This window comes from Triticum urartu, chromosome 7, assembly GCF_003073215.2.
Source record: "Triticum urartu cultivar G1812 chromosome 7, Tu2.1, whole genome shotgun sequence".
Taxonomy (NCBI): Eukaryota; Viridiplantae; Streptophyta; class Magnoliopsida; order Poales; family Poaceae; genus Triticum; species Triticum urartu.
Window position 1 is genome coordinate 252,791,429 of NC_053028.1, and position 19,761 is coordinate 252,811,189.

The following is a 19,761-nucleotide window of genomic DNA, read 5'->3' on the forward strand; positions in this document are numbered from 1 at the left end:
GTGATCCGTTTTGCTGTTTCTGCGCAATCCTCTGGTAGTTCTCTGTCTATCTTTTTCTAACGCTCTTCCTCTCCTTTTCCCTCCTCGTGGCTAGTTCCTAGTCTGTACAGTTTTGCTTTACCCCATAATGAAAATGCCGAGCTTCTGCAGTTCCGGTAAAAAAATAATGCAAGACTGATACCACTATTTTTTTTTTGACAAACTCGAGATTGATACCCACTAACTTACAAGCAAGTAACCAAAATCATTCATACACGTTGTGGTTTTGCATTTCGCACTTCAGAACGAGCCTTTGTATTTGGACCAACTGAATTTACCCACAATTTCCATCACGGAAAGTTGAACAATGTATACATCTTCAAAAGACCTTCGGTCGGGAAAAAAGACAAGGTATATCAGTTCATTGCAACATTCACATTAAGCAATGTTTTTTCACAAGAAAAAAAATCGATTCCCAGTCTATGAAATGCAAGACAATGTTGTATCTCATCATCAACTCCTCCCTCAGCTTCTCGAATTTGCATTCCTCAGCGGTGTGATCAGTCATAGGTTCATAGCTGACCTCCTGATTTCAAAACATCTCTGCATTCCCCCCTTCTGCAGTCGTGCCCATACGCTTACTAACACCGCCGTGACAGTAGTTTGTCGCCATACAGAAGGCAGACCATCGAACGCAAGGCAAATTCCTTCCCCAAATCACTGGGGAGTTCTTGAGTTCTGCAGTAGTATGTTCAGGAGACACAATAGCCTGTAATCAGCTTGTGAACGTCGAGCCACCGCATGCCCGGCTATTCTGGCCACATGATGTAACAACATAGGTTCATTCAGCTTTGATCTCGTTGGGTGCACCCGGATGGTTCCTTGTCAGAAGGTATTAGGACACTGTAAGGTAAGTCAAATTCTGCATGCCAATCGAGTATCTGATGCTCACGAAGGGCAAAGTTGAAACACTGCACACAAAAAAAGGAAGGAAAAAACATAAAGCAACAACCAACAGCTATGCAGAAGCAGAACAACCTTCATCATAGTCATTACAAACGACGAGTAATCATTTCATGCAGTATGCTGATTCACAGGGGCCATTCTCACATTGTTCATCCTTAAAGAAGAGTGTCGGTGCTGTGGTGCAGGACATATATGAATCAATTGCAATGTACTACCAAACTATCTTAAAAGTTAAAACTGATGCATGGCCAACGAAACACTTCCACCATAAACTGATTTGAACACTTCAAACAGCTAACCATTTTCAGTATCACTTTGTCTCCGCAAATGTGCATTCTACAAAAAGGCGGAGCACTGTCAATCTCAAAAAATTGAAATCTCCCCCATTAAGACTCATACTGTGTTGTTCTTTTGTCCAGAAGACAACACAGGGACCTCAACTTTGCAATGGTAAGTGATTTGCCTTGAGGTTTCAGCACACAATATCAGTAGTCAGCCCTATCTCTACAACGCGATCTCAAATCGTACAAGGTATCATGGCTCCAATCTTTATTCTACATGAATTCTCATGGATCACAGAGTTGGTTCTAAATTCAACAGTGAAAGCACCTGGTCCACTTGGTCAAACACCGATGGGGCAGTGGATATTTCAAAATCTAATCTATGCAACCACAACACTTAAATTCCACTCAACTTACTGCATACTCCACCACTACTCTTCTTGTTAACCTTCACTACACAAATTTGACCACATTAGTTGAGGCTATCCAATGATCTTATTCATTGATCCTTCCTACCCAAAACAAACAAATCACTTGACCAGCATATCCAACAGTCCAACAGCATAACATTGGTTTATGTCACAGGATACAATCAGAAGACAGGAATCCTACCTGAAAATTCAGAACCTTTACCATGCAATTCACAGCACCCCACTAGACAGCATCTACTTCCCGATTCATTCAGTTTCCTTCTAGTGACATCTCAACAATACACTTTTAAATCATACAAGGTAGCATGGCTCCAATCTTTATACTGAATTATCATGGAGCACAGAGTTGGTGCTAAATTGAACAGTGAAAACACCTGATCAAACACCAATGGACCATGGATATTTCAATTATCTTATCTATGCAACCACAAAACTTACATTCTTCTGAACTTAGTGCCTACTCCACCACTACTTTTCTTGTGAACCTACACTGCACAATTTTGAGCAAATTAGTTGAGGCTATCTGATGGCCTTATTCATTGATTCTTCCTACCGAAAACAAATAAATCACTTGCCAAGCATACCAGTCACAGTCCAACAGCATAGCACTGGCGGCCTATGTCATGAAATGCAATTAGAAGATAGGAGCCCAACCTAGTAATTCAGAAACTTTACCAAGCAATTCGCAGCGCCCCACTAGACCGCATCTACTTCCGGATCCATTCAGTTTCCTTTTAGTGACATCTCAAGCTGCTCCATCCTCCGGGCTAGGTCATGTTTCCCAAGATGCCGCAGCCCATCGACTACAACGTTAAAGGTTGGCGCCCGTGGCGCGAACCCAGCCTCACTCATCTCAAGAAGGTAGTTTGCAGCATCCAAGAACCGACCACCTCTCACACACATTTTGACAAGCATCACATACACAGGCCGATTGGGTGGGTGCCCCTTGGACTTCATATCACCAAAAAAGGCGAAAGCATCAGCGAAACGACCTGCCTTGCAGAGCGCCTTGACGATTGCCGCATATAGACTTGGGAAGGGCCGGTGGCCATCCTCAATAGCCGCATAGAACAATCGGAATGCCTCCTCAATTCGGCCAGCCTTGGCCACGGCCGGTAGCATCACTTTGTAAGTTGAGATATCTGGGCACATGCCACGACTGGAAGCATCGGCAAGAAGACCCACGGCGAATTCCACATCACCAGCATCGCAAAGCGCCTGGGCGAGCGAGTTGAACGTGGCCACGTCGGGAAGGACGCCCTCCTTGGTGATGCGGAGGGCGAATGCCTTGGCTTCCTCCAGGCGCCCAGCTCGGACGAGCCCGTCGACGAGGAGGTCCCGGCCGCGCACCGGCGGCCGGAACCCGCGGGACGACATGTCGTCGAGGAACGCCTGCGCCTCCCGGAGCTTCCCCGACGCGCACCAGGCGTCGACGAGCGTGCTGAACGTGGCGCGGTCGGGGGCCACGCCCTTGCGCGCCATGCGGCGGAGCAGCTTGTAGGCGCCGGCAAAGTTGCCGTTGGCGCAGAGCGCGTCCAGAAGGGCGTTGTAGACCTCGGTGGTCTGCGGGCACCCGAAGTGGGGAAGGCGATTGAAGACCTCGACGGCCTGCTCGGCGAGGCGGGAGTGGCCGTAGGACGAGATCACCGCCGAGAAGGTTGCCGGAGAGAGGGGGAGGCCGAGCGCGCGCATGTCGGAGGCCTGGGTCCAGAGGTGGGTGAAGAGGCGCGCGCGGGCGAGCGGGAGGAGCAGCGCGTCGAAGTGATCGGCGGAGGGGGAGAAATTGGGCTTCGCCCGGAGCCACGCGAGGAAGCGGGCGGCGTGGAGGGGCTCGGAGGGGGCAGCGGCGCGGATGACGCGGAGCGCGAGGTCCGGCGGGAAGGGGGACGGCAGGCGGAGGCGGTTCAGGGTGCGCTCCAGGTAGAAGTCGCGCCGTACGATGGTGGAGAGGTGGTTGACCGCCGCGAAGTAGGCGTCCTTGGAGGTGGGGTGCTGCGGCAGCTCATCGGCGCCGGCCGCGTAGTCGGGGAGCGTGGCGAGTCGGCGGAGGCCGAGCCGGTCGCCGAGGCGGCGGAGAACGGCGGCGGAGACGGAGGGCGACATTTCTCGCCTCGCCTCGGCCGCCGCGGCCACACCGAGATTCAGGAGCTAACAGTGGAGCTGGGCTTAGAAACGGAGGCCCACTCTGCAACTGGGCAAGTTATTGCAATGTACCGGGCTTAACTTTCTATTTTTCGGGCTAGACCGCACTGGCCCATTCGAGCCCATGTAACTAGGGTTTGTGGAGGGTATAAAGACTGCGTCGCCTTGCAATTCCATCCCCGCCGCCGCTCTTCTTCCTCCTCTCTTCGTGTTAGGGTTAGGGCCGTTCGCTCCCGAAGGTAGCAAGCAAGCTCGCAGACGAGCTCCCACCTCGTTTTTCCGGGTGATTTTAGCCTCGTTGTCTGATTCGAACTCCTTCTGGTTTTGCCCGACAGATCAGAGATGGCGGTGCCGCTTCTGACGAAGAAGATCGTGAAGAAGAGGGTCAAGCACTTCAAGAGGGCCCATAGCGACCGCTACATTGGCCTCAAGGTATCTACCTCTTCCCCAAGACCTCTATGTAGTGGATATTACAAGTGCCTCATGTTTTGATTGCTTCGTGCAGTTGATTTTACCCGGTTCTAGGTCCCGATTGTTAAGCATGCTGTCGTTTCAACTTTCAAAGTTTACCGCGATTCATGGCCTGCTGTAGTATCTTCATTGCATAATCTGGAGGTCTCTGACGTTTTGTAGTATTATTCACTTTTGATACGTAGTCGCTGTATGCCAAATTTACCACTTCTGCTTAGGCTATGTTACTGTGAAATGGCAGTGTTGAAGTCGTTGATTCAGCACGATAGTGTTGTACGATATTAGCGTATGTTGCTGTAGAAATTTATTGTGTTTTCTGAAGGTGGAAACCATTTAGGATATGAACAAGCACAAATTCGATAACCGAACGACTAATGTTTAAATTGAAATTGTTTGTTGCACTTGTACATCAAATCATCAATGAGCATTGGGTTGAAAGATTATAGTAGACACTTAGCCGGGCATTTGTGTTTTAGTTTTACCTTGTTTTATTGATGACTTTGTGAAGAAAGGAAGTGATGGCTTAGTAAAAGGTCTGAGTAAGAAAACATCTTCTTGAGCAAATATTGGGTTAAATGAAGAGGGCCCTAGCCCTTACATTAGTAAGTACTGTGGCTGTCGCAACCTCTTCTACAGCAATTTATTCATGTCTTCATGAAGTGGGATGAATTAAAAAAAGGCGTGGGCTTCATTCTAAGTATGAATGCTTTGCTTAGACTTCTCCCAACACTTGTTTACCAATGTGCGCTCAAGAAGTCATGTTTTCTGCATGATTAGTACCTTCTCTCTGATCCTTTCAGCTTAACTACTTCTACACTGTTATGTAACCTTGAGCTGAGCAGCATTTTCTTGGTGTGTTATTCTTCTATTTTGTGTTCTATGATTTTTTTGTTGCAAGTATACCCCCATACACCAAAGCCAGCAAGCGATTTGTTGCTTTGCTCAATTATAATTATTTTTGTGTTGTCCGATTGTACAAGTATGGCTAGGCAACTTATTGTGTAGGATGGTAACTGCTTGTAATTTACCATTGTTTCTGAATGTCATAAAATTATTATTGTCCATTATAGAGTCCACAAGGAGCAGGTGATGCCAGGTTGTTTGGTATTTCAGATGTGTTGAATCTTGTCTTTTCATCTCTTCTGGACTTGTCCTCTTGTTTATTGTGTATAATGTTTTGCTTAAACTGAACAATATTTTCATTTTTGATTGTAGCAAAGCTGGCGCAGGCCAAAGGGTATTGATTCCCGTGTCAGGAGAAAGTTCAAGGGATGCACCTTGATGCCCAACATTGGCTACGGTTCTGACAAGAAGACCAGGCACTACCTTCCCAACAAGTTCAAGAAGTTTGTTGTCCACAATGTGTCTGAGCTGGAGTTGCTTATGATGCACAACAGGTAATGGGTGTCTATCATGCCTTGTACAGTACTGTCTTCCACTATTATGGTCATGCTAATCGTAATATGCCTTGTTTCTTGCAACCAGGACCTACTGTGCGGAGATCGCCCACAACGTCTCCACCAAGAAGCGCAAGGACATCGTTGAGCGTGCTGCGCAGCTCGACATCGTGGTTACCAACAAGCTTGCCAGGCTCCGCAGCCAGGAGGATGAGTAGACTGTCAGGTGCTATGTTTTGGTCTGGTTCGTATGTAGGAAAGTACTCCGCTGTTCTTCGTTGTGTGACTGTCAGGGATATCTGTTATTCCAACCTTTTTGCTACCAGTGCCGACTGTAATGTGTCAAAGATCTACTATTGCCTTTATAATCTAGATCCCATTGCCAATTGCTGAAAAGCGTGTGTTAAATTGGGGTTTGGGTCTGCTTTATATTCCGGTGATAAAATTTGAAACATCTGTTTGGGAACTTGTGATCTTGTCACGTTGTTCTGAGACTAAGGGAGACTCAATCTGGTGGGACATGGTCTGTACCTGCTGGAACATAAAACTCCCATTTCTGATTCATTTCATGGGTTTTATGCACTTTGCACAGGGACGTGTTATATGGCACAACCGTTTTTTTTCCGTACTACCGCAATATAAGATGTTTATACTTTTTCCTGAATCAGATGTATATAGGCATGTTTTAGTGTGTTTTCATTCATTTGAACTTTGTTTGTTTGTATGTTGTTCATATTGAAATATCCAAAACATCTTATATTTATCATTGGAGGGAGTACCATATATACCAACTAAACCGAGTTAAGCTCTGGCTCATGTCACAAACGAAACGGAACTGGTAACAATCATGTAATCATGGTCCGATCTCTGTCAGACGCCTACCAGAATGTTGCAGCACAGTAGCGGACAGCAGTGAAGGCATCGAGAGTGGTTGGTGTTGGTCCGTTTGATAACAAGAGGCAGAGCCCAACACATGGGTTGCCTTGCAATGGTCATTCTCATCTTCTATGGCATGTAACCAAGAGCTTTATCTTTTTCTGTAGATATGTTTTCTCATAACATTTGATCTTTTGAACCATGTGCTCAAATGACGAATCATTTATATCACTAAATTTTTCATGTTGAGTTTTTCAAAATCAGATCTCATGTTAATAGGTTTTGACAAACTTTTTATTCACAGAAAAACTGAAGACAGAAAAACAGAAACTGCCAAAGCAAACAAACTGAGAACACAGTTGTGTTTTTTTTTCTTCAGGATGCACATCTGTGCTTCTCGTGAAAGCACATGTTGCGCTTTTGCAGGAAGCACAGTTGTGCTTCTCATGAAATCACAACTATGCTTCCTCGCTTCTCGTGGAATAAACATCACTTTCGCAAGAAAAGTCGACCAAAGCCTAGAAAAAATCAAGCAAATGCCCAAAGCTGAAAAAACAAATAAAAATCCTAAAAAGTGTGCCAAAAAAAACAAGCGGCACGGTGGCTGATGCACCCCTTTGCTTTTTTTAGGGGAAACATGCAATGCTTTATTGATCAATGGAACGGTTTACAAAAATAAATAGAGTATCAAAGGGTTGTAGAAGCCAAACATGGCGCCCGTCACCCAAATGCAAAGCATGTCTAGCTAAACTATGCGCCTCCGTATTGAAGTGACGTTCTTCATGAGCAAAAGAGATAGCCTGAAAATCACCACAACCGTCCTTTATTTCTCTGACGATTGGGCCAGTGATACCATGAGTTCCTAAGTTGATGTCATTGATGGCGGAGAGACAGTCCGAGGCCGCTGTGATGTTTTGGAGTAGCAAGTCCCTCCCCAACGATAGCGCCTCACGACACGCCAAAGTTTCCAAAATGTGTGGGTCGGTCAGCCCGTGAAAAACCACAGCCGAAGAACCCATGTACACACATTGTCCATCCCGGCATACAGCGCTGACCGCACCAATAGGTGGGCTTCTACACACTACACCATCCACATTAATCTTCACATATCCATGCGGGGGCAGGATCCATTTCCTTGCCTGTTCCTGCGGCTGGCGAGCATGTGATAACACCTGTGATGGTTGAGCCAAAGCTAGATCAGAGAGATACCTATTGATGAAAGAAAAGGTCGCCAAAGGGCTTTGGTGCTCTCCTTCATGGATCAATTTCCTCTGCGCCAACCATATCGCCCAGAAGGTAACAACAACTCGGATCATTTCTGCATGTGATACCGCAGCAAGTATACTGAAGAGCCAAGATTTTGCGTCAGGTTCCACCGTGGCCAGAATGTGCTCAACCAGCTCCGTCGAAGCCAAACATGACGCACCCCTTTGCTAGCTCTCAAAAAGAAGATAACCCTTTGCTCGCTTGGAAATTGGGCGAATCCTATTTGGAGCCCGTGGGCGAAAAATTGATCCTGTGACGCCCATGCGAGGCTAGTTGGGCGAGCCCAGTATGCGGATCGCTTCGCTGCTACTTTTTTTTGGTTTTCTTGTTGTTGTTTATTGTACGTTTTTTCTTCAGTTTTCTGTGTTTGTTTTTCTCTTAATTAATTTTATTTATTTTCTTAGTTATTCTTGTACATTTTTCTGTTCTTCTGTTTGTTGGTTTTTTTCCTACTTTTTGGCTTTCTGTTTTAGGTATATCTTTTCTTTTTGTTTTATTTCTTTTTTTACATTATTTTGGGTTTCTATTTTCTTCATTTTTATTTTTAAATTTAAAAAATTAGTTTTATAAATTAATATTTTTTGAATATATGGTAACTTTTTTGAAACACGGGGTTACCTTTTTAAACATACGCTGAACTTTTTGTAATATGTAGTGATATTTTTTCATATACGGTGAGTATTTGTTAAATACATCGAGCAATTTTTTAGCTATTTTTTCTCAAATATAAACTAATTTTTTTTCGAATATATGGTGATTTGTGTTATATAGGGTGAACTTTTTAAATGCACACTGAACATTTTTAAACACAAGTTGAACTCTTTAAAATAAACAAACATTATATACACATTTGATTTTTAATTGACTTTTAAACATTATAATTCATAAATATATTTTTATTTTTGTTTTATGCACTCAGTTATTTAATATTTTCACCCGAAAATTTAATGAAAATGGCGGCTACATTTCGGGCCGATTTAAGCTAGCATGGGTGTTTCGTCTTTTATATGACGCCTGTGTCCGTCATACAGGGGACTCTAAAAATTGGAGCCGGTTCGCCTCGGTCTTCTGCAAATTTATAATCTGGTGTTTCCTCAGATGCAGATCATGTTGCTTGCACCCTCAGTTTCTCATCACTGGTTTGTAGCTCAAGACGTCTTCTCATGTTGCAGTAGTTCCTTCTTGGCTCAGCAACTAACATAAGATAACGAGGCGTTTTCTGGTCAACACTTCGTTTTGTGGCCATAAAACACCACCTGCATTTTGTAGCTTTTTTTTTTCCCTTTTTCATTTTCTCGGTGGAATTAGCTAAGCTTTAAAAAAAAGCGGCTAGGGTTTCTGCCTCCCATCGGAAGCACCGCCGATCTTCCACGTCTCCTGTGGCCTTAGGGCCATGGGTGCGCGGTGGATCCCGGTCCTTACTGGCGGGAGGGCTTCGTTTTCAGGTGCTTCTTCAAGTTTTGTTAGAGTTTGTGTCCTGCTCAAGAAGACGAGATGGCGGCGACTTCTTGAAGATGGAATATGGTTCTTCCCGCCTAGCCCCCGTCCTAGTGTGTGTCTAGCATCGTCGGAGGCCGTGTGTCTCTGGCAGATCTCACGAGATTTGGTCGGTAGTTGTCTTTGATTGATCCGCTCGGATCCGGTCTTTGTTCGTCTTTGCTCATGTGTCTTCAGGTTGGATCTTTTCGATCTAAAATTCTCTTCATCGGCGGCAGTTGCTGTTCTGGTGCGTTGATGGGACCTTAGCACGACGGCTTCCTGACTGTTTACTACAACAAATTGTGCCTGGCTCCGACGAGGGAGGGGCGATGACGGCGACGCGCCTTAGGCTCGCTTCAGTGCTTGCAGTCGTCGCTAGGTGGTCTATAAATCTTGATGCATTTTTTTATTATTTCTAGTGTTCGTTGTACTGCCATAACTGAAAATGAATATATCGACAGTTTTCCGCAAAAAAAAAAAGAATTAGCTAAGCTTTTTTCTTTTTTAGTTCAACTCAAAACGTAGGAAGATTCCACATTCTGGATGGCCTCTCCACGCCAGTGAATGAATGAATCGAATAAAGGGCCTTTTCTTCCGGTTCACTCTTTGCGCAGCCGGAGCAGTGTCCCCTCCGCCCCAAAGACAAAAGAGAAGGAACAGTCCATCGTCGATCGACCCGGCCGCATGTTAGGTATAGTAGAAGCTTTTATGGCGAGCCTCCCGCGGCCGCTACAGCCTACACCTGTAAGCCCACAGTATCGCTCGTACAAAGCGATCATCATCCACAATGCCCATTCCTTTTCCCCCATTCCTTCGCTGCGCGGGAAGATATGCGCCTCTGCCTTTTCCGTCCCCAAGCCCACGATCAGGGCCTCAAAGCTCATACAAGACCGAGAGCACCTCAGCTACTGCTGCGGATGCAACAATAGCGACGCGCCGAGAGATGTGCAGCGAGTAGGTCGCCTTTCTTCTCTGGGATGCAGGAGGGTGCGTTGTGCCTAACACTGCAGGCTCCTCAGTGCCAGTACCACACAGACTACCTGTTTTTTTTTCCTAATATTGTTGGGTACCGTCACAGCTATGCCAATCAGTCGGAAGTGTGATTAGACGTGTGGTTGGCACGTGATTGCACATGATTTTTATTGTGGGAGATTAATAACCATGGCAGATTTCACCGTGAAATTTTCCACGTAAGAGCATGCCTAGTAGTACAACCAACTGCTAGCTATATAATGTTATCATGTCATTCATAGTCATTATTTAGTCACTTATAGAAGCACACGTATAACTAAACTCTTGCATGAGAGCACACCCTTCTTCAATTTTCATGTATCTATCCTTCACATGGACAAAATTGTCATGTACTTGCTCTAATAAGCAACTCAAACGAGCTAATTTATCATTATTGAGGTAGTAGTCGTCAAAGATAGAGAAGTTCGACCGTTTACTATCCAAACGTCATCAGTTTCCGAACAGAAGCAGTGGCATATATGAATTCCGGTAACAAATCACGCACAAGGAAATTTAGGCACCAGACATGGACTCATGGACGCAACCGGCCAGCCTGCTTTTCGCAAGGACATGCACGCACTTTCCCTTTCCCTGCCAGAGTGGTAACATCATCCACACAGTTCCCAGCAGCAGCAGTAACATCCATGCATCACGTAGCGTAGGCCGAGCTTTACTACTCCGAGCTTTGGCTAGGGGTAGGAAAGTTGACCTGCGAGGCCTCGCAATTCATCTCCGCCTTCGCTTTGCCGCTGTTTGTTGGTTCGTATAGCTAGCTAGGGCGTGATGAGCGGCAGGACGTACGTACGGTGAAACCAAAGTCAAGGGAGAATCTATCACCGGGCTACGTAGCACAGCACACTTGCGCTCGGCCGTTATTGGCATTCATGTTGGTGGCAGGGGGACTTGGCGGTACGCCACGGCAAGAGCTACACCAGCGTCGCCGTTTGGCCCAAGGGCTCCGGGCAAGATGGGCATGAGCCTAGCATTGATTGGTAAATGGATGATGGTAAGATGGATTTGGCATTGATTTTGATGATCGAGTGGCAAATGGGTGATTACCGGACGTCGAATTACTGCACCCGATGGAGCACATGTGTGCTCTTTTAATTTTCCAAAATTCAGAAAGCGGGTCTAGAAAATTCAGGACAATTATAAAGAATGCATGTCGTAGTTATAAGGGTGAACTATGCAAGAAATATGTATGCATAAGGGCATTTCTAACTGACCCCCTAAAATTGTGGAGTATATTTACTCCACTAAGTTTTGGCCGGACCTACCCGATCCCCTACATATAACGGAGTAATTTTTTGTTTTTTCTAAACTTTGCAATTCTAGCATAAATTGCAACTACATATTAGCATACATATAGAAACTAAACACAAATTTGAATGTTCAAGCAAATCATGAGTATAGTTTAGAAACTGAATTCAAAAATTTACAAGCCGAATTATTCAAATTTAAACACGCCGAATGGTTCAAATGTAGCAAATAGCATGTGATAGAACAATTAGGTCTCGCTAAGACGTTGCCAGTGATGCTTAATAAGATCTTGTTGGAGCTAAGCATGAACTTGTCGGTTCTCGGTCTTGCGATGCTCCTCAAGGAATGGCAGGATCCTATTTGTATCGTACACTGACTCAAGCGGAGTCCCGTTGGTGATGTACCAAAAGTTCTTAGACATATCGCTCTCGTCTTCAATGATCATGTTATGCAATATGATGCAACAAGTCATGATCCGCCATAGAACCCTGGAGCTCCAGTACTTGGCAGGGCCACGAACAATAGCAAAGTCTGAAGCACACCGAAGGCTCTCTCAACATTTTTCCTAGCAGCTTGCTGCACTCTGTCTCGAAGGAGATGAGGGCTTGTCGGCGGTGGAGATGCCTATGGGACTATGGGTGTCATCTCCTTCTTGAAGGCGTCGCGGCGGTTCCTCTTCATCCTCCATATTGCTTCAAGGGAAATCTTGATCCCTTGATTGGGCGGTGGCGGTGCTACGGTGTCGTCTCCTTTCTGAAGGTACCGCCTTGGAGTGCACGGTTTGTCGTGCACAACTTTGACTCTTTGCAGTGATTCGTTCACGGTTGAGGGCTTCAGAGACTTCCAGCGGTGCCCTCTCTTCCTTCTTGTAGATGGCATGGAGTTGTATGGGGTAGTGTAGCTGTTCTCAACATCCTTGCACCTTGCCTTGTGTGTGTTGTGGTGTCGAGTTGAACGAGTTTGATTGTAAGTTGGTGGTTATTTTATACATAAACCGGGCGAGAGCCTTTTTCGGTAAGACGTTTTTTCACATGCCACGTGAATACAATTTTTTGCAATTAATCCTTTGAGCTTAGGGATGCAAGTTTTTGGCTTTCAGGGTCACTTCCTTTAGTTCAATCGCATGAACTTAAATTTCGAAAGCTATGTGAACTAAAGAGGACCAGAAAATACTCTAAAGGGTACAATATTTGCACCCCAAATTCAGCTATTCTGCTGTCCACACATGGGTGACCTATATGCTACTGTAAGTGTTACAGTGTACAGATCTGCAAATTTTGGAAGCAGGATTAGACGATAAACCTATGGGATCTTTTCTTTTTGCTGGGAGATAAACCTATGGAATCAGGGCATGTTTGGTTGGTTATCAGGAGTTGCTATACATCTGAGCTGGCTAACTTTGGCATTGCTACACTGGTGTTGCCAGTCTCATCACACTTTTTCCTCTCAAACCACATATCATTGTAACCAGCAATTTATTTACCAGCAAAACAGGCTTGTTACACACTTGAAATGAAATGAGAAGTTACACAGAAAAAAAGTTTGACAAATTATGGCAGGTAACCAAAGCGGCCCTAGGAAACCGGCAACTCTGGTTTGTCGTCGTAGGTATGGTGTTTCTCCAAATATACCAATGCGGCCGAGGAGCTGACAAGGAAGCTAGGGAGTAGGGTAAGACAGGTAGAAATGTCAGCAATCATTGAGACGAGTGAGGAAATATAGCTGAGGCAAGTAGTCCTTGCTGCTGCCCCCGATTCTATATGTTCAGATCCACCAAACTTTAGATCCAACAACTACAATACAAACTAACAAACAAACACCAACGTTAAAGGAACACGCCGACTGGAGATAACAAGTCAATCTCCAGCCTCGGTCCACATGACAAGGCGCCGGCGTGGAGCCTACTCTTGCGTGAACTGACAGAAAGAAGCAGGGGAAACACACATCGTTTGACATGTCAGGGCGTTCACAGCTCTAGACCCTTCTAGCGTGGTTTACATTTCGGCGTGTTGTAATGTGTGATTTTTTCTGTTTTGATTCTTCTCGTTCTCAACCGTTCTTGATGCTCATGTAAACAGTCCGGCGCAGCGGTTTTGCGGAAGGCGAGAAAATAGAAAATTTTGGTTAAGAAGAGGAAGAAACCTGCAACGCCCATGGATTATTCATCTGTGATTCCCCTTCCCCACCCCAAAATGATTGAGCAGGACAGGAGGGAGCAAATAAATAACTTGTAGATCATTAGGCCAACTTTTTCCATGGTGTTCTTGATTAAACAAGTACAGAGGCGGCCTGTGGCAGGACAGCCAATAAGATGCTCCTAATCTGCTATATTTATGAGTTATCACTGTTTATTCTTGGGAGATCTGCTGGGTTCGTACGCTCCGGTGAATGATTAAGGGAGAGAGGAGAGTCCAGTCCGTCGAGCGATTTAAAATCGGGGACCGTGTGTGTGGATTCAGTGAGTTCACCAACTAACTTGTCCGGTTTTTCTTTGACGGTAGTAGTTTCTTGGAAACAAAGCGGAGCGCAACATCAACCAGATCCGACGGAGTCCTTTTTGGTTGGGGCGGTGGCAAGCTATGAACATCTACAGGCTACAGCCCGGAGATGCTACACTTACGCGCTCATTCCTACTGAATGGAGTTATGGGCTGAGCTGGGAAACATTGATTGGAATCAGTAGAGTGGGTCCCGCACTGGAAATCAAGAGGAGGAAGAGAGACTGGTGTCTGGTGGAGAGGAGTCCGTAAGTTGTTTCCGTGGAAATTTTGCCCGTAAGTGTATAATTATTGGGCTACAGCCTTAGACGCAGAGGCCGGGAGTTTCAACCTTTTTTTTAGAAAAAGAAAAAAACCCATAGTTATTTGACGCTGGTACCGGAGTGATACCTGTGACAAGAAATTTATATTCAGTGCCAACGGAAATTCTCTTTTGTCTTGTGTCAGAAAAAAAAGGGAAACCCAAAAACTTCAGATGTTCCAGCGGAGTTTGCAGCACCTCGCTGTGAATTTGAATTTGGATTTGTTATTGTACTATTGTGTAACGAAACAGTCGGCAGCGGTTAAACGCCGCGATGCATGTGACTCCTGCAGCGATCCCGAGGCCGTTTAGAAAAAGATGCCAGGATTAGCTAGAATAATGTAGTCTGATTGGGAAATCATTTGGTTGGCTTAGGAGCTTGGTATTCTATGGTCAGCTTGTTCCTTTGAGAGTCCCGTTGACAAAAGAATGTACAGACGGTGCCGTGAGGGACAAATATTCAAATGAAGGTCCCTGTTGCATCTAAACTTAGGTTTCGACACGCTGTTCTGACATATTTGTCGGGTCGGGGGAATATGCCCAAAGTCACTTGAACAAAAAATAATGTTGCTTGTTTGAAATGACATATGGACAAGAACATAGCCAATGTAAAACCATGCACCCACGGAGAGAACCGTGTCATTGTAATAAGTGGATGATACTTCGCGAGTGATCAAAGTGTAGTCCGTAGTTGTTTTCCTTTCATTCATTTCGCACACAACCATTAATGCCCCGAAATCGTTCTATTGTGTGTTAATTGGATAGTTAGTTAATTATGCCCATAGTCACATGCAGTTAATTCGACAGATAGTTAATCACACGGGTTAATTAGCCAACATTAATTTGTGAAAAATATCATTGGGTGTTGGACGGAAGGATCACGTTAATTATTGAAATTATTATCGAGCATTGAATGGGAGAATCACATTAATTATAGAAAGTATCACCGAGAGTTGAACGAAAGGATCACTGGAATATGTATGCGCCGCTGTAATACACGTGCAATTAGCTAGTTTTGATTAGATTGGAACATGAATATTTGTATTTATGGTATATGGCTCAGAACGATCTGCCGTGATTTCTAGTCATGTGTGTGTGGACTTTGTTGTTTTCCCCTAATGAACCATGCCTTGTTTAGTTTCTGGGTTTAGTTTCTCTCGTTAACCGGACAAATCCTCTACATCTTGATGCAAAGCGGAGCTCCCTGCCCCGTGATGAGGTTCCCTAAAATGATATGAGAATTGAAACTGAAAATAGGCATGATATACTGTATTTGATTGAATATTTATTGAATACAAGTTCTATATAGTTTCCCTTGCATGTTGAGGTGGATCTTTGCCATGAATGATTACATATTGAGGTGGACGTTTTTTCATGCATGATTGCATGTAGAGGACACATGTTTGCGTGTTAAGAGAAATATGTTAGTGGGGACCACCTATTCAGTTGCATATGATTTATTATTACCGAAACTGCTTGTAATAATTCACTTTGTCGAACTCATGGTAATAAGGCCCATTTGGAAGTGGTGGCCCAACTTCTTAAAGTCCCCAACTTCAGATCTCGTGTCACGCTTCTAGCTTTTCCCACGAGTTGGGATGCATTCGGCAACCGAATACGAGCTCCCTGATCGTGGCCTGGGTTGGCAAACCATTTTAAAGTCATGTGGCTGGATGGAGGGGTGACAATTGTTGGGGAAGAGGTTGGGGACGGTTGCCCAATGCACCGACCAGCTCGAGGAGATAATAATGCATCTCTTAGATGGCTTCTATTTTCTCAACAATGAGTACTGGAGAAGATTGGGGTGACTAGATAGAAGGATGTGCTAGCGGCGGGGCAAGATTGTGTGGCCTTGAGGAGATGGAGCCTGGGGGCCGGGGCGGTGGAGGAGCACTGACACGAGGTAATTGGGAGGCGACGCGACAACCCGCGGTGAGTGCAAGCAGGATTTGCTGTGTGAAAGTGGATCTGTACCCCAAATGTAGTTTTGGCGTCGATGACATGTGATTAGTGGGACTACTGCTTGATAAGTAATATATGATATTTATTTGAAACATGGCAAGTTTGGTGGCACAATCTTTCATTGAAGTCTAAGGTTTGGATTTTTATGAAAACTTTGCCCCACCGGCTAGTCTCGAGGCCATTCACATTTTGTTTGCATATGCATCTTTTCATAATTTAAGGTTATATAAAATTGATGTGAAGAGCACATTTCTTAATGGTCCATACATGAGCTCAAATACATTGCAAAAACCGCCGGCCTTCGAGGACCCCCATCACAATGACCATGTTTATAAACATCGTATGGAATCATATGGACCCAAACAAGCAACATGCGCTTGGTATGATTAGCTCTAAGAAGTTTCTAGTCAGGGAAGGATTTGAGACAGGGAAAACTGATGCCACTCTTTTAATAAGAGGGCCAATGGAGACTTGTTCTTCTTTCAAACCTATGTGGATGTCAATGATGTGAGAGTTGAAGTATTTCCTCATATTTCAAATGTGGAAAGTCGTGGAAGGGGCCTTCATCTCCCAAACAAAACACACTGAGGACATCCTCAAGAAGTTTGATATGGTTAAGGTAATGTCAACCAATGGGCACCTTGAAATCAACATTGAGGTAAACAATAGATCAAAAGGTCTGCATTCTCTCATTGTCTCCTTTCTTTACCTTTGTGCATCTAGACTAGATATCATGTCAAGTGCATGTTGTGTGCAAGATTTCAAGCCGCTCCTAAACTAGGCCATTATATGTCGTTTAAGATGATTCTTAGAAATCGTGTTCACACTCCAAACTTAGGGATTTGGTATTTGAATGATGCAACATCTGAGCTTATATTTGGATTCAGATTGGGATGAAGACAAGGTTGACCGCAAGTTGGCATCAGCTTCATGTCCATTTCTTGGTCGATGTTTCGTAAGTTTCCTCCGAGAAGAAGAAAATGCGTCTCCATATGCACCCTCAAAGTTACATCATTGTAGTAAGTTCTTGTGCTCAATTGTGATGTATGAGGCAAACCTTGAAAGATTATCGGATGACAAGAAATAAGGTGCATATCCCATGTGATAGTTAGAGCGCAATCAAGATTGTCAACAACCCCGTAGAACATAGCCACACCAAGCACATTAACATTCATCATAATTTCTTGAGGGATCGTGTTATCCATGGAGCCATCATCATATCTCATGTTGGCAGGAATCAACAACTTAATCATTCCTATTCTTAAGGATCATCACTTCACAGAGTCAACTCTAAAGGAAAATGTAATGGTGTTTGTAAAATCACTTGATCCAAGAACATAATTATACTTGTACTTCACTCCTTGTTCTTTTGATATATTTTTTCGTCCCTTTCCCTTGCCACACTAACCCAAGAAGGAATTGAAAGTGCTTTAGAATATCAACCCACTAAGAGGAGTTTTGCTTCGGCTTCAAGTGTGATGACCACCTAAGTCTTCACTAACACGATTCATGGAAAGACAAGCTTGTTGATGGCCGAAAGCCATGCGAGTACACTTCTATCTTTGAACACACTAAGAGAAAGGGTAATATTCATTTAATGGACAATTGTCCTCCATCAAGGCACCGGAGCCCGATGGCTTTACCGTTGGGTTCTTGTGATTCTGCTGGACGATCATCAAAGAGGATTTGTGTGATGCCTTTGCCAAGTTTTCCTCACTTAGTGGTCGTGGCTTCCAGCAGCCTAACGAGGCGCTGCTCACTCTTCTTCCTAAGAAGGCTGATGTCTCATCCCTGTTTGAGCATCGGTTGATCAGCCTTATACACATCATCACCAAGCTATTTGCTAAGATCCTCTCCCCCCGTCTGACGCCAAGGCTTGGAGAAATTATCTTTATCAACAAAAGTGCTTTCATTAGTGGGCGAAGCATGCACGATAACTATCTCCTCGTGCAACAGACTGCACGGTAGTTGCATAATCATCATGCGCCAAGGGTTCTTCTCAAGCTAGACATCACACGTGCTTTTGGTCATGGCCCTTCCTTCTCGACGTGCTACGCCACCTCGGCTTCGGTAGTCAATGGTGTCATTGGATTTCGATCATGGCAGCAACTGCTTCCACGTGTGTCCTCGTCAATGGCAACCTAGGACCTCTTATTCCCCATGCTCGTGGACTCTGACAGGGTGACCCCATGTTCGTATGTTGTTCGCCATCATGATCGATGCGCTGAACTCTCTCTTGCAACATGTTGTGTAGACCGTCCTGCTCAGGCGACTCACTACAAGGCAAGCTACATCGAGCATCTCTTTGTTTGTTGGTTATGTGATATCTTAGGCCACACCAATGTTGAGGGGCTTGCTATGGTGTGTGGCATCTTGCATACTTCCAGAACGTGTTTGGCCTTTCGTACAAATTTCATCAAGTGTTCTGCCACACCCATCCAGTGCACCCCTGATGTGGCCAAGGAGATCGGGACTACGCTGGCTTGTCCAATCACGACCTTCCCCATCACTTACCTTGGCTTGCTTCTGGCCGTCTTGAAGGTGCCCTCTTCGGCGCTGCTGCCCTGGTGGACAAGATGATTAAGTGGTTGGCCACATGGAAGGCCTCCCTGCTCTCGAGAGGTGAGCGTGTGTCATTGGTTCGACATGTGCTCTCCGCAATGCGCACTCACATCCTCCTAGCCATGTCCATCAACTCCACAATTCTCGGAGAGTTTCTCGCGTGATTCGCGATTTCCTTTGTCATAGTTGGAAGAACGCCAAGGCAGGTTCTTGCCTGGTTATTTGGCCAAGAGTGTGACTTCCACTCGAGCTAGGCGTCTTGGGCACTCGTACCTCGAGCGCACGAGCGTTGCCCTGCGTGTCCGCTGGCTATGACTGAAGGCCACAGACAGCTCTAGGCCATGACATCACCTACACATTCCAAAAGATCCCAACATGATTAGTTTCTTTCGGGCTTCTACCTTCTGGACCATTGGCAATGGACAAACCTGCAAATTTTGGATGGCTAATTGGCTTTATGGACACTCCATCTCTGAATTGGTGCCCTCTCTCTTCACCCCGATCCCCAAGAGATCACATCGCGGCCAACTGGTTTGCGATGTCATCCCTAACATGGCATGGATTGGCAACATCCAGGGAGCCATGGGTACGTCCACATCTGGTGGCGACTTTGCCTTACTGTTCTTTAGGAGATACCTGGTAAAAGCACCAGGCGTTGGACTGACAATGGGGTCTACAGCGTGAAATCTTGTTACCTTGCACTCTTCGACGTATCAATACCTTCCGCTGCAATGGCGTATTGTCTGGAAGAGTTGGGCTCCCCCGAATGTCAGTTCTTCATTTGGTTGGCATCCCTAGACCGATATTGGACCGCAGATAGGCTCAAGAGGCATGGCTATGCTCTCAGGAAGCTGAGACCCTACACCACCTTCTTGCAGGA

The 19,761-nt window shown here is 45.2% G+C and overlaps 2 protein-coding genes across 4 annotated transcripts; one reads left to right on the forward strand and one right to left on the reverse strand.

The window, feature by feature from the left end:
• Nucleotides 1-297: 297 nt before the first annotated feature.
• On the reverse strand, nt 298-3,893 carry LOC125517986 (pentatricopeptide repeat-containing protein At5g18390, mitochondrial). 3 transcript variants are annotated; one of them, XR_007287872.1, is made up of 2 exons: nt 2,312-3,893; nt 298-950 (listed from the first exon to the last, which is right to left on the reverse strand). XR_007287872.1 is itself a non-coding variant. In XM_048682951.1 (2 exons), the coding sequence occupies exon 1, from the start codon at nt 3,758-3,760 to the stop codon at nt 2,381-2,383; it is 1,380 nt and encodes a 459-aa protein (XP_048538908.1). In that variant the 5' UTR covers nt 3,761-3,893; the 3' UTR covers nt 298-950; nt 2,333-2,380. The 3 variants fall into 3 exon arrangements, 1 of the variants encoding a protein (XP_048538908.1); XR_007287873.1 differs by having other exon boundaries at nt 2,096-3,893; XM_048682951.1 differs by having other exon boundaries at nt 2,333-3,893.
• A 15-nt stretch (nt 3,894-3,908) lies between these two features.
• On the forward strand, nt 3,909-6,058 carry LOC125517987 (60S ribosomal protein L32-1). Its single transcript, XM_048682952.1, has 4 exons — nt 3,909-4,038; nt 4,135-4,231; nt 5,486-5,667; nt 5,756-6,058. Exons 2-4 carry the CDS (start codon nt 4,142-4,144, stop codon nt 5,883-5,885), a joined length of 402 nt encoding a protein of 133 aa, XP_048538909.1. The 5' UTR covers nt 3,909-4,038; nt 4,135-4,141; the 3' UTR covers nt 5,886-6,058.
• The last annotated feature ends 13,703 nt before the right edge of the window (nt 6,059-19,761 follow it).